Source organism: Malus sylvestris, chromosome 6, assembly GCF_916048215.2.
Source record: "Malus sylvestris chromosome 6, drMalSylv7.2, whole genome shotgun sequence".
NCBI lineage: Eukaryota > Viridiplantae > Streptophyta > Magnoliopsida > Rosales > Rosaceae > Malus > Malus sylvestris.
This window is the reverse complement of record NC_062265.1, coordinates 26674112-26688814: the sequence shown is the minus strand read 5'-3', so window position 1 is coordinate 26688814 and position 14703 is coordinate 26674112. Positions and strand designations below refer to the sequence as shown.

At 36.2% G+C, this 14703-nt stretch overlaps 2 protein-coding genes and 1 long non-coding RNA gene across 3 annotated transcripts; 1 reads left to right on the top strand and 2 right to left on the bottom strand.

The window, feature by feature from the left end:
* Positions 1-728: 728 nt before the first annotated feature.
* LOC126627181 (sialyltransferase-like protein 2) lies at positions 729-4745 on the bottom strand. The gene is made up of 12 exons (XM_050296615.1): positions 4490-4745; positions 4310-4383; positions 3985-4074; positions 3639-3716; positions 3361-3461; positions 3084-3276; positions 2909-2999; positions 2769-2833; positions 2481-2635; positions 2295-2376; positions 1879-1988; positions 729-1399 (listed from the first exon to the last, which is right to left on the bottom strand). The coding sequence occupies exons 1-12, from the start codon at positions 4575-4577 to the stop codon at positions 1213-1215; spliced, it is 1314 nt and encodes a 437-aa protein (XP_050152572.1). The 5' UTR covers positions 4578-4745; the 3' UTR covers positions 729-1212.
* Positions 4746-8051: 3306 nt separating this feature from the next.
* LOC126627392 (uncharacterized) lies at positions 8052-8578 on the bottom strand. The gene is made up of 3 exons (XR_007624991.1): positions 8483-8578; positions 8318-8391; positions 8052-8224 (listed from the first exon to the last, which is right to left on the bottom strand). It is a non-coding gene; the product is annotated as an uncharacterized LOC126627392 (long non-coding RNA).
* Positions 8579-11454: 2876 nt separating this feature from the next.
* Positions 11455-14209, top strand: LOC126625566 (peroxisomal fatty acid beta-oxidation multifunctional protein AIM1-like). The gene is made up of 2 exons (XM_050294625.1): positions 11455-11580; positions 13913-14209. The coding sequence occupies exons 1-2, from the start codon at positions 11455-11457 to the stop codon at positions 14207-14209; spliced, it is 423 nt and encodes a 140-aa protein (XP_050150582.1).
* The last annotated feature ends 494 nt before the right edge of the window (positions 14210-14703 follow it).

The following is a 14703-nucleotide window of genomic DNA, read 5'->3' as shown; positions in this document are numbered from 1 at the left end:
ACTTACGAGTAAAGATAAATACTATTATATAAAAGGCAACTCCAAGCCAACAAAGCTCGAGAGGAAGGAACGTCTACCGTACGCTTGTTTTGCAAATAGACTATTTCCACGACTCGAACTCGTGATCTTTTAGTCACAAAAGAGTAACATTTCTGTTGCGCCAAAAATCGCCCTATGAAGTATCACTAAATAATAATACTAATTCTAATTTTTACAAACAGAAGAACAGAAACTAGTAAAAGGGGTATGGAATCTAAAGGATAGACCAAAAGTAAAGAGAATGAGGTAGTTTTCCATCTACCCTCTTTCATTCAATTACATTTAACTCAAGAAAGAACACTGCTACAATCCTTGCGTTTAAAATGAAGTGGGAGAAAGACGCATAAAACGGGTTCAGCATCACCATGGTATCCGAGTCCAATAATGTCAAATGTCATGTCATGTGTAAGATTTTCTCCACATGCCAGAATATTATTGGATCAAGAAGTCACGGGACGATGAACCTGTTTCATACAAGTTGCTATCACGATGTGGACACATGTACTTAGGTGACTTGTCAAAATTACAAAAAGAAAATTTCACGTGGAAGTGTCAAAATGTAATTTGCCCCTAATTAAAAATAATCCAAACATAAAAACCAAGTATTTTCGATTCCCTCAAGAAAATTTTTGTAACCAGTCAACTGCAAGTACATCTAAAAGCAAAATAACAGCAGGTACTCAACTATGTCGTCAGAAAAAAAGTGGCATGCATTGCACACACCAGAAGTTCATGCTATTTGAAGTGCATTTTTCCCGTTCATACAAGCTATTGGATCAGAATTTTCAGATACAAGAGAATTTATATAAATCACGGCCTGTCTTGTGTCCAAAGAATCATTTGTAAAACCTCATATACGACAATGCTAATTCCGAAAAAACAAACTGTGAACCGATGCTAAGGACTGAATCTTTCATATCTCAGCCTAATATTTTCCTTTTGGATGGAAAAATCAATATTATGTTGAATGCAGGGTGCCAAGAAACTTACAGCTCTTTCCAAACTCTACACTGAGTAGGCTCCTGTTGATCTCCTTCCTGAACAATTTAGAGCTGCTACTCATTTCTACGTACATTAGCTTAAGTATGGCGCTTGGACCAAGAAATTGGGTTGACAGATTTGTTTAGTTGCTTCGGTGCAAGGAACGGTCTAGTAACCTCAACTTTAAATGGTTCACACAGTGCAAAGCATACCATGCCGAGGACTACGCTCCAGAGGGTATAAGGTTGCACTTTTCACATATTTCTGATGGTCAATAGCGGCCTTTCTTAGACTTAGAAATGATGTCAGCTTTAGGTTGACTTGCTTCTTTACAATTGAACACATACGCAGTGGATCTACATACCCTGCTCCAATCCTCCTATAGACATAAACAAAAACACAATTACCACTTTGAAGTGGAACAATATAATGAAAAACTTGAGATAGAAAACTCTCAACACAATGCAGAACTAAAAATCAGAAATGTACAAGAAAGATAAAGCATCACGTGACGAATAGAAGTTCCCTATATAAACAACCGAATATTGAGGAGAGCTTGCATCTTTTAAGCTCCATCAATGTAATGGAACTTCTCTTACTCTATTTATTAACTTATTTCATGAGTTTAGAGATAGTCAGTAGCAACGAGCCAGCTGACTACAAACAATAGTACTTATCCTCTTACTGGGACAGTTATGTAGGGTTGCATCAGAAGCTCCTAACTGTAATAGCGATATATGTAATTCATAAAGATGTATGACTCAATCTTGGTTGAACTCAAGCTCATGATAATAGCTGCACATTTTAAAGAATTGAATCTGATTTTTTTTCATTAAATAAATAAATTTTGTAAGTTACCTCAACAATTTCTCGGATGCAAGTCTAGCAGCAGTTACTAAACTTCGTTCTGGTACCCATTGCACAACACGGTTTGGATCAGCTCGAATAGGCGAATGAATTTTGATAAGCTTAACAAAGAGAAATAAAAAGTATCAATAACAAATAAGAAAAATTACCCAGTACACATTATCCATTTCTCTCACATAATAAGCAGAAGGTGTAAGTACTTTTCTAAAATAAACAAACAAAAGACGCTACAGTTCTGGACTCTTGAAACTTTATTTGAACAATTTGCAATTTATTGGCTAAAACATTTACCATCTGGGATCCATAAAAGGAGGTTTCTTCCTCCATATAGCACTTTCAAGAAACTACTACTAATATTGCTTATGTATGCCGGTTACAGAATGACAACAGGAAAATTAAACACTTACGCCCAAACACTCCATCATCTGGTAGTATGCCCTACCATGTAGAGGAGTATGGCCTTGTCGGGCTTCTGAGAAATATCTAGTCCTGAAAAAATATTTTCAAAATCCTTTATCAGGTAAACATTTTAAATCTGTGAGAAAGCATTTTGTAGGGGATGTTGGCAGAAAGAGTAGAAAATTTTTCATTACCATTCTTTATATCCCGGATCAACAGTGAAACCATACATATCTACTGAGTCACATATAGAGAGCCCAAATTCAAGAGCCTTGAGCCCGGTTCCTTTTGCGGCAGAACCAAAGGAAGCACCTAGCAGGAGATATACATGATTTTTTATAGGAATTTCCTGCAGATGGCAATCAAAATTTGTACAAACAAAACATCAGCACTCTTTGCAGGTAAAACAAACATATGCAGCAACAAGGACTTGGTTGAGTATTAAGTCAAGACAACAAGTTATTGAATAACAATATACAAACCCGAATCATCTGGTTCATGGCGTCATGAATTGTTGTTTTGATGATCAATGCTTCCTTTCTTGACTCTGCAATAACTTTATACTTAGTGTTTACTCCAGTAAATATGCCATATTTACAACAAAGTGGACCATTTACCATACCGTCTAACATCACGACTTTATCAAGAGCTTTAGCAGATCCCCTATTAAGAAGCCGAAATGTGCATTTCTTCCCCACGTATTCAGTGTAGTTCTGCAGAAGAACAAAGAAGTAAGAAGATTTCTCAAAGTCACGTAAGCATCACTATTCCAAACTTCTAAAAAGAATCAGCTTGACCTGAATTGGTGCACCATTTTCTCTAATAACAACATCATAGCCATCAATCTCCTTTCCAAACCTTGTTTGCAAAAGATCTCCTGAGTTTCCAATCACAGCACATCGGCGAAACATCCGTGGAACATATGGTGGTGTTGCAGGGAGTACCAGTGAAAGTTTTTCCACGCATAGTGTCTTGTTCTTACAGCGGTTGCTGCAACACAGAATTACAGTAAATCAACTACATGTTCATCAAATTATTTTTCATTCTGAAACTAGTATCTAGAGCAGTACTAACAGGTGATCTCCTTTGTTAATCCTACGCCACGCATAATCCTCCCATCCATTTGGTAAAGAGTCAATAAACTCCCTGGTCAGTATTGTGGTACTATTCCGCACCTGAGCAATCAACTCACTGAATAACAAATCAATTGTAAAGCATAAAACAAAATCAAACTTAACATTGAAAAGGTCGAGACAAAAAAGAAGAAATTGATTTCAACATGCACAGTTGCATATCTCATTTGTTGACATAGTAATGTCAGATCGCATCTCTACGAATGATAGAACACTAACCTGTTCCCATGTAGCCACAGCCTCACAAAGATCAAACTCATAAGATAAGCCTTCAAGCTCACCGGTTTTAATATCTTTCTGTTTACAAATAAAATTCAGAGAATAGATTCGCCCACGGGAGCAACTTAAATTAGTCTACAACCAAAAAAGCGGGCAAATAGATGCCGAGACACTCCAACATCTAAACAATATTGCTTAAAGAGACTACGAATCAATACAAAAAAACTAGTTTAACACCCTTTCTTTTCATTTTAAAGATTACAGTATCTTATCCCTATTCCCAACTCAAATGCCAAATACACGCATTTTCAAATGCTGAACATTTCAACCGGGAAAAAGAACTCACCCATTTAGGAATGGTGTCAGCAGGAAACTGCATTATAACTTGACAGTAATCTTTACCGAGCGCGGCTTGCAAACCTAATCCATTTGCAGCCTGCATCACAATCATATGAATATGACATCCCCAACATTCCGAAATTTCTCACAACACAAACAAACCCCATTTTTTAGTACCTCAATTCAACATACATTACCATGTTCTACCAACCAAAAGACATATAATTTTTTTCAGAACACATACAAAAAAACAGAGCAGAAGTTTCAATTGGTACGTACACACACAAACACATATACATATAAAATAGAAAAGAAATTTCCAGACGGCTCACCACACACTTCTGGAAACCGGTCTGCAAAGAATGCAGCGCCTCCACATCTTCTTCCGTAAGCTGATGCGTCTCATCTGCATCACAGAATTCCAGCCACACACATAAACATACACAAAATCAAAACTTGTATAGAGAGAAAGAGGGGAGAGAGGGGGGGGCGAGAGAGAGAGAGAAGCATACAGAGATCGGCGACGCCGATGATGTAGATGAGAATGGCGACCAATCCGAACAGTACAGAAACCACGAACGCCAACCGCAAAAGCCTCATCGGCTTCGAAAGCTTCAAACTTTTTGGCGACGCGAAGCTCCCTGCGTGTTTCTGATAATTTGAAGATCTGGTTTTGAACTGCTACCTCTGAGCGAGCGAGCTCTGGATCTCTCGAGAAGAACTCGCTTTGCTTTCTTGCTCCTTGTGCTTACAGAGCTCCGAGTAACAGGAAAAGAGGACGAAGAAGACCCCCCGCGTAATTGCAGTTATAAGTGGCCCAGTTCATTGCAGCCCAAATTTACGGGCCGGACTTTTAGCTTAATTGATGTATGGGCCTCGGCCCATGACACCTTAGACCAAGCTAAATTGTAAGGAGATTTGAGCACGTCATTCATCGCCTTGTGATCTATGGTTAGAATTATGGTGGTTCAGTGTTCAAATTATTCTAGTGTAGATAATATCGTATGTATTAATTAAGAAATAAGAAGCAATCAAGTGGGCTCTTCGAGCTTTTAGTCACATTCTTAGTCAGAATAATGAACGAAAAATTAGAAATGCCTCAAAGATTTTAAAACATAAGTAAAAGATGAAAAAAAAATCCATCATGATTTTGTGTATCACCATGAGCATCACTTTTTTTTTTTTTGGGTACAATGCTATATTTACGTTACAGAGATGGGGGAATAAATTGGTATCGAACTTGTCATTCCTATAATTCGAAGCTAGACCTCTTACTTAAAAGTAAAAGGAAAATATCGCTAGACGATAACATTAAGTGGCAGCACAACCATCAACTATTAATGCCAACTAATGTGATTTGTTTGTGAATGAATGAGGTTGACACTAAGCTCAAACATAAACAAATAAAAATTTAAAAATCTAGAATATGAGTTGGTACCTTCATCACATAATCAAAAGTACAAAATGCTCTATTATTTTGTAAAGGAAAAGCTTTTTTGTTGTTCAAAACAAAACAAAGGCATGTATTTCTATTCAAGGATCTCGTTATGTCAAGAAATTCTAATTTCTGAAGACCGGATTAGGTCACCTCTCTCTCTGCAAGTCCAGACATAAAAGATCCTCCTCTACTTTATTCTCTAATTTGTCGTGCGAGATTTGGTTTTTTTTTTTTTAAGAAAAGCTAATAAAAATGATTTGAAAATTTTGAGTTTTAATCAAAATGACAAAAAGATGTTGTAAGTGAATAATACCAGAAGTGATTTTTGAGAGTAAAAATATCTTTTTCGTTTAAAGTGAATAATACCAAAAATATTTCGTTAAAACTTCATTTTTTTTATCTCACCTTCCTCTCACACTACCTCCAATTGGGCTCCGCATAAAAGAATCTCTCATGTCATTATACCATCAAAAATATTTGATGGGACGTTTTTAAAACGAAAAAAATAAAGAGTTTTAACGAAAAACCCGCGGTACTGTTCACTTTAATGAAAAATCACATTTTACACTAAAAAGTCAAACTTGATACTATTCACTTTACTCTTTATTTTGTCATTATCGTTAAAATTCAAAGTTTTCAAGCTATTTTCATTAGTTTTCTAAAAAAAAAAAAAAAATCCTAGAACAATTGTTGTTGGAATTATAACAATGCATGGAACAAAAAATATAAAAACCTAGTGGAATTCGAACTCCTTCCTTGTCCAGGGCAAATGCTCAATTGCCCATGCCCTATTAAATCAGTGTCACCTTCTTTCCTCTTCATCCATAGACAAAAGGGACAATGCCATTCAATGGCCAAGGGGTCCTTTGCCATGCAGCTTTGCTTTCACGTAGGGTTATATATAAGGAAAACTAATCAAAATGGTTTGAAACTTTTGAGTTTTAACGATAAGGATAAAATAAAGGGTAAAGTGAATAGCATCAGGTTTGACTTTTTAGTGTAAAAATGTGGTTTTTCGTTAAAGCGAAATGTATCATGAGCTTTTCATTAAAACTCCCTTATATATATGGGGGCCATGGCCTCGGTCCCAACCATCGTGCTTAATTTGGTACTCAATGATTATGATAAAACCTAATGTCCTTATCTTTGAAAGGCAGACACAGATTGTAGGGAAGATTGTTGAGTGAATGCATTAGGATTAGGGTTTTAGTCGAGCTAGTTAGAGTAATGTTGCAAATCCTACATATAGGTTTTTTTGGACTTGAGTTTAACCAAAATAGTTAGAGCAATTTGCTTCACCATTTGCACTCAAGTTCGAAATTTATTTTTTGTAATTTAGGTAAATTTATTGTAATTATTGTATCGTTTATATATAGTAGAGGTGGGCAAAAAATTCAACCAAACCAAACCATTTGGGTTGGTTTGGTTTGGTTTGGGGTTTTTTTTTTTAAATTTTTTTATTTTATTGTAACATTATATGAAAGGGTTTTAGTCGAGCTAGTTAGAGTAATGTTGCAATCCTACGTATAGGTTTTTTTGGACTTGAGTTTAACCAAAATAGTTAGAGCAATTTGCTTCACCATTTGCACTCAAGTTCGAAATTTATTTTCTGTAATTTAGGTAAATTTATTGTAATTATCGTATCGTTTATATATAGTAGAGGTGGGCAAAAAATTCAACCAAACCAAACCATTTGGGCTGGTTTGGTTTGGTTTGGGTTTTTTTTATTTTTTATTTTTTTATTTTATTGTAACATTATATGAAAGGGTTTTAGTCGAGCTAGTTAGAGTAATGTTGCAAATCCTACATATAGGTTTTTTTTTGGACTTGAGTTTAACCAAAATAGTTAGAGCAATTTGCTTCACCATTTGCACTCAAGTTCGAAATTTATTTTCTGTAATTTAGGTAAATTTATTGTAATTATCGTATCGTTTATATATAGTTTCAACCAAACCAAACCATTTGGGTTGGTTTGGTTTGGTTTGGGTTTTTTTTATTTAATTTTATTGTAACATTATATGAACGTGTATATACAATGTTATTTTTTTTTATAAATATTTTACTAAACATCTTGAAGTTATGAGATTAGAAGTTTGAGACTTTTAGTCGACTTATGAGAAAGTATTTTGAAGCTATGAGAATATTGTCAATTTAAGTTTCGGGATTGGCAATTTGATAATTATAAATAAAAAGAACAATTTTTTTTCCTAATATTTTACTATGACATAGCTTTGAATTTTCATTTGGTAGTAGATACATGTTAAACCACAAATCGAACCGAACCAAAATGTAATATTGGTAGGGTTGTGATTTTCACACACTCTTAATTACCTTTTCCACACCCCTTCTTATTTTTTAATACTTAATTGATATCTTACTATTTACTATTCCATATATACCCTTTTTACTTTTTGACCATTGGAATTTTAGAATACTTTCGTTATTTTATTTTAAACTTGTTTTTTTTTTTTTTTCTAACACTCAACTATATATGCCCATTTGTAACTCAAGCTCTACTGCCTAATTTGAGAGATCCCAAAACAAGTATAAAACACCTATTATATAAATAAAAATAAAACGTTTACCTAATGATATAGCATATATGCATAAGTTACATGAATTGTACAAAATACTAGTAAGCAATCCACATACACTTTAATCCCCATAATAGTAGCCTCATGCCCCAAAAAATACATCAGATATCATTACAAGCTTTCACATTCTGCCTATACTATGTTTGGCCTTTAATCTTGTGTTCAAAAGGAGATGTCAATATTACCAAAAAGATATGAAACCCATGCACTCCAACCTACAAGAAAATAAAAACATGTCAACAAAAGGAAGGAAAATTACAAACTTAATTAGTATTTTTATGGGGAAAAATCAACAAAAATATATGTACCTTAATGTGTTCTTTACACATCTAAGCTATTATTAACAAAAAGTTTCTTTGGCAAATCATTATGCTCATCACACCTATAAACAATGAACATTAAGTTATACGTATATATAAATAATCATGACCATAGTAGACAATATGAAAAGATAAATAAAAAAAATGGCATACCCGTCGAGCACGTTTCTGAGCCTTCTCCACTATTTCAAACTTTGAAGGACCACGCTTTGTAGAGCTTGATTCTTTTCTATTTTTAGAACCCATTGGACGACTTTTGTGAGGTTTAACATTAGGCTCAAGAGTTAATGGAAGAGAAGTATCAATAAATTCACAAAGTTGCATTTTGGTATCCTCTTTTTGAGTAAGAGGCAACTTTTCATACTTATCTTTAAACTCCAATAGAAGGCCGCTTATTTGATCTTGTTCATTGTCCAAGCTTACATGACGATCATTGACAAACAATCTTCTATCAATCCTTCAATGTGGATGTATGTCATTTAGTTGCTCTCTAATCATGTGAGCACAAGGAAGACCCATTGTCTTGAGAAAATGACCCTTACATTGAGATGGAAGATCAGAAGAACTTGAGGCTTCATATTGATTATATAACTCATTCAATGCAACTCTAGATACATGAGTAACAACCTCTTTGAAGAAGGGAAGTCGAAACTTGTGTGAAACTCTAACTTTTTCACTTGAAAGTTGAGTTTTGATTTCTTGAAATTGATTTTCAATAGCAAGGCATATTTTTTCTTTTACCTCGCGAAGACCTCCAGTTGAAACTTGAAGATATTTTTTAGAGTTGCATGTGCACCTTCGGCTCTTGAAGTAACATGGTTACCAAAGTGGGTAACTTTCTCTGACCATGCACTTACAAACTTTTCTATGGAAGCCAAGTACCAAGAATATATTTCAAAACAAATTTCTTCTCCTCGTACTTAACTTCAAAACGACTCCAAGCTTCATTGAATGATGTTTCATTAAGAGATTGGATTAAAATTGTCCAAGTAGAAATGAAATCAATCCAATCAACTTCTTCCTCAAAATAAGCTTTACAATTTGCAAGTATATTTTTCTCAATATGCCACACGCACAAAAGATTGGAAGTACTCGGAAAGACAATGCGTACAACATTCATTAATGCCAACTCCCTATCCGTTATAATCACCATAGGATGATTATCAACTCCCAAAGGATATCCAATAATGGCATCTTATACTTGTTGGTCTTATATGTGCAATCCATCATAAAAACATATGGGTAGCTCTTGGTCAACTCTATAGACAAGGGATGAGCAAAGATCAAATGAGTCAAGTGGCCTTCATGATCATATTCAATGTTATAAGTGAAACCACCTTCACCAAGTTCTTCTAATAATGCTTGAATAATTGGACGCCCAGCCAGACTCTCCTTCACAATCTTAGCTCTTAGATTATAGATGTTTCGAGAAACTACTTGAAGATGAGGATTGCCTTGCCGAAGCGAAGATAGAATTTGGAGTGGTGGTATACTAGCCTTACTCATTTCTTTAATTCGTAAGATTTCCTCTTGTGAAAATTGACGACAAGAAGGATGTCCACACATGTCATTTGAAAGTTCATGGTTATGCAATAAACTTTTTATCTCTAGCTTCCAAAATTCTTCACATTTCTTTTTACGCCCCCTGACTTCAAATGGACAATTTATGAGGCGGGATCTTGAGTTTTTTTTTTCTTTCATCTAGTGAAGTTTTAGAGGCTCGATAATCCCCACCTCTATCACAACCAATAGCAACATATGTATTTGTCTTAGATCTTCTAATAACAGTTGCAAACCCTTGCATTAATGCTATCTTACGAACTTCCCCGATGAGGTCTTCTCGACTTTCAAAACATTTCACCAACAAAGAGAGCATTTTATCGGGCTCATCAATCGTTGGTTGACTTCCTATATATCACAAACCAACACATTTATATATGTAGAATATATACTTTTTATCAATGGGCTAGACATTTAAGTATCAAATTTATACCAAAGCATTGTATGCATTATATCAAGTTTACACCAAAACATGGAGCCTAGGTAAAACCACAACAATTAAACCTAATACCAATTTACGATTAAGTTAAAGTGTATTGGGGACCCATAGATTCCAATAGAAAATTAATTTCCCCAAAACCAACACAAATCAATATTCTCTATTATTTCTGTTTTTATGAGTACAGAGTTGACACCAATTTTTGTTTTGGGCAAAAGTACATTTTTGCTCCAGTTTTTATAAACCCCAACACAAACCAATAGTTAAAGTACATTTTTGCTCCAGTTTTTATGAGGAGTAGGTAATTTTTTGCTCCATTTGAAGTTCAAGTGTTTGGATTACAGAGCTGACACCGAGATTTTGTTTTGGGCAAAAGACACCAAGAATTTAACTTAGAGATTTCAAACAAAAAAAATATATCAATCATACTTTTTATCTCATCTGTTCATTTTCAATCTAACGGTTCTTATCTAGATGTGTAAATAGCATGTGTACCGTGTACATGAGAGAAAAATCTGTTATAGAGCATTGCCCGGTGCATTCACGTAAGCATGGTAGTTTTTAATCTTTTGCTCCTTAGTCTCTGAGCATTGCCTAATTTTTCGTTATTCTCGTAAAAAAAATTCTGATGTCAAAAACATTTACAAACTTAGTTTCGTGATTTTCTGTTTACTTGACGCATTTTTCTAAATTTCTTCCCCTGGATTCAATTACTTCATTGTTACATGATACATTTATCTTAAACCACCAGTATTCATTCATTCAATTGACATTTGAACCACAAATTAGGGAAAGAAAAAACTAAACCTAAAAAACAAATTGAGGCAAGAAGAGAACAAAAACCCTAAATTCCAAAATCAATCTTAATAATTTGAGAAAATACTTTAGAAACTTACCATCAAAAGTGTTAAGAGGAGGAATGCATTCCGAAATTTCTTCCATGCCATCCTCCTTGCATGCCATATCCAATATCTTCTGCAACTCAATGTCGATCTGGAGCTCTTCATCTGTTATTATCAGGTCATCCATTGTGGGTTTTCACAAGAAGTAATAAAGAGGACAGGGGAACGGAAAGAGAAGAAGCAGTGGAAATTTCAGAATAGGTCTCGTTGGGCTCGGCGGAGGGATGGGAGGCTCCGAAGAAGCAGTGGAAATATTTACGGCGGCGAGGGAATTGGGCCGCGAAAGGTGTCTTGGTTTGGGGAAAAAGCGGGAGGTGTTTGAGTTTGGGGAAAAAGCGGGAGGTGTCTGGGTTTGGGGAAGAAGCGGGAGAAGAATGAGGGAGCAGGGGAGATTCATTCCAAGTAGATCAAAAATAAAAAACAACTTTTAAAAGTCAAAAAGTAAAAAGGGTATATATGGAAGAGTAAATAATAAGATATCAATTAAGTATTAAAAAATTAGAAGGGGTGTGGGAAAGGTAATTAAGGGTGTGTGAAAATCACAACCCTATTGGTAAACCAATGTAATTGGGTTTTAAGTTTTTTATGGTTCGGTTGTAGTTTTAAATTTACGCAAACCAAAGTGTCCGATTTAGTTTGTGATTTAGACCCAAAACCGATCCAACCCAAACTAAGCACATCTCCAGTTTGTAGACACATTCTTCCAGATCTTTTGAACTTACAATTAACTTATACCACATAATTGAGCCATCACAACTTTCGCAGACAAATTATTCATGATTTAATAGTTTGATATATGATAAAGATATAGGTTAATATGATCACATTGTAAACCATTGGAGGATATTGAAGAAGAAGGTTATGCATAAGAGAAAGAGAGAGAGAGAGAGAGAGAGAGAGAGAGAGAGAGAGATATATATCTTTTGAGAATAATATTTTCTTTCTTGTTAGTTACAATGGTTTGTTACAAGCTATATATAATGGCCTTGGTAGCTTGCACTCTAAGCAACAATATAACAAACTTAACTATCTTCATAATCTCTTGATACATGTCCATTCTATTACCATAGGATCTTTAATACTCCTAACATCCCCCCTTAAGCTTAGGGGCAGAGAAACTGAGCTTAAGATTGGCACAATGAGTCTGAAAAAGAGGAGCAGAAAGTCATTTGGTCAATATATCAGCAAACTACTCGTTCGAAGACACGAAGTGCACCTGCAATTGTTGTTTTGCCACCCTCTCTCGAACAAAATGCACATCAACCTCAATATGTTTCATATGTTGATGCTGAATTGGATTACAAGTCAGTGCTATGGCAGATAAATTGTCACAGAAAAGAAGTGGCTTATCTACAATTAGAACATGCACAAAGTGCAACAATCAAGTTCAGCAGCTGTAGTTGATAAAGCCAGATATTCAGCTTCAGTGGATGATCAAGAAACAATATTTTGCTTCTTAGATGACCATGAAATGGGATTAGAACCTGTTTATACCATATTTAGGGCCTCGTATTTAGATCTCGTACAAATACTCGGGGGACTTAAATGTAATTATGTGATAAAGGAATGGGCAACTATGTAATAAGTGATGAGTCTTTATTCTATAAAAGGGCATCCTCACCCTCACAAACCCTAAGCCTCTCCTATCTAGAGCAAAGCTCTCACACTCTTTCCCTCACTTATCAGAGAAATACAATACAATTAGTGTGGACGTAGCCCAAACCTTGGGGTGAACCACGATACATCTTGTGTTATTTACATTACATGCAGATTCACGGTCGGATTTACGTTGTTCCAAGACCTCTGGTTTTGTGCATCAACATTTGGCGCCGTCTGTGGGAATCGATACGAAAAGCTATGTCGGTTTTCTCTCAATTTTTTCATCACCATCGTGAAGCTTCACAACCGAAGAACCCAAAACCTCATTCTTGGGGATTTTTTAGAAAACCTTTCATTTCATTTCCTCCAAAGAGATGTCTATGTCCAGCCTTCTCTCTAAACCACCACCACTCCATCCTCACTAAACACACTCGCCAAAATCGACTCTCGAGCAAAACCAAATGCAGAAAGCAGAAATAGAATAGAAAATGCCAAGAGAGTTGAGTCTAGGCTTGAAGATCCTTTGGGTCTAGACACTTGGCACCGCCGCTGTACTGGTCACCAGTGTGGTGAGGACAAGGATGAGAGACATAGAGAATCTTATCAACACCGACTCAACACGTCAGCAGCAAATTCCAAATCCACCGTCTCTCACCTCGAAATGTGCTTCTCGATCTCGCTGACCTTGACTCGGATTGTCGCGATCTTTCTCACACTTTCCCTCACCAGAAACCCTCTGAACGCTTTCTGGATATTCAACGCTTCTCGATCTCGCTGACCTCGCCTCCTCGCCACCGCCGACATGGGCAAGGCCAAGGTCACCTTGAAGGTCGGCAACGACGGCGTTGCAGTTATCACCATCTTCACTCCACCTGCCAACAAGGCGAAACGACGGCGTTGAAGGAAAAATTCGAGGAGGCCGCGAGGTGAAATGACGTCAAGGCGATCGTTTTAACTGGCAGTAGAGGAAGGTTTTCAGCCGATTTCGATATCAATGTTTTCGAGAAAGTTCACAAGTCTGGGGATGTTTTGGTTATGCCTGATGTATCTGCTGACTTTGTGCTTAACACACTTGAAGGTTAGAAAAAGCCTGTTGTTGCTGCCGTCGAAGGACTTGCACTAGGAGGTGGCTTGGAGTGGGCATTGAGGTGCCATGCACGTGTTGCTGCTCCAAGAACTCAACTTGGTCTTCCAGAGTTGTCTCTTGGAGTGATTCCTGGATTAGGAGGCACACAACGTCTTCCAAAGCTTGTAGGGCTTCAGAAGGCAATTGAAATGATGCTTTCATCGAAGCCAATCCTGTCTGAAGAAGGGAAGAAGCTAAGCTGGAATGACGTCTGCCGCAGAAAGCATCACAGAAAGCCTTCGCCATACTCATGACTTTCGATCCATTTAGAATGACCATTCTGCTTGCAAGTGGTGCAGTCATGTGCTCACATGACGAAAAAGCAAAAAAGAGAAAAGAAAGAATTATGCTTTCTTTAGTTGAAAGCTGAAAATGATAGCGGTTGGTGCTTTCGTTATTTTGTCGACCACCCACAGAAAAGCTACGGATAGCAGGCACACAAATATGCAAAAGCGAAAAACAAAAGCAAAAAAAAGAAAAGAGAAAGCAAAAGCAAGGAATAAACACCCACCCCACCAGAGTGATGTGATTTACTTTCCTTATTCTTGAATGATGTAATTTATCTTTCTTATCTCTCAGAGACATCTGTATAAACCCCATCAGAGGATAATAATACCAAAAAAAAAACGGCAAAGCCTAAAATAAATGGGCTAGAATGTTGTGTAAAGGGCAAAGACCCATAAGCCCAAAATAGCATCAACCAAGTCATCAAAAGTACGCTTAATACTCCACAATTATTCGGCAACCC

Coding starts and splice junctions, on each gene's coding strand:
- LOC126625566 (XM_050294625.1), top strand. CDS start 11,455: ATGGGAGGCTCCGAAGAAGCAGTGGAAATATTTACGGCGGCGAGGGAA. Junction 11,581..13,912: donor AAAAAGCGGGAGGTGTCTGG/GTTTGGGGAAGA, acceptor CTTGAAGGTTAG/AAAAAGCCTGTTGTTGCTGC.
- LOC126627181 (XM_050296615.1), bottom strand. CDS start 4,577: ATGAGGCTTTTGCGGTTGGCGTTCGTGGTTTCTGTACTGTTCGGATTG. Junction 4,384..4,489: donor CATCGGCGTCGCCGATCTCT/GTATGCTTCTCT, acceptor TCTGTGATGCAG/ATGAGACGCATCAGCTTACG. Junction 3,277..3,360: donor ATTAACAAAGGAGATCACCT/GTTAGTACTGCT, acceptor TCTGTGTTGCAG/CAACCGCTGTAAGAACAAGA.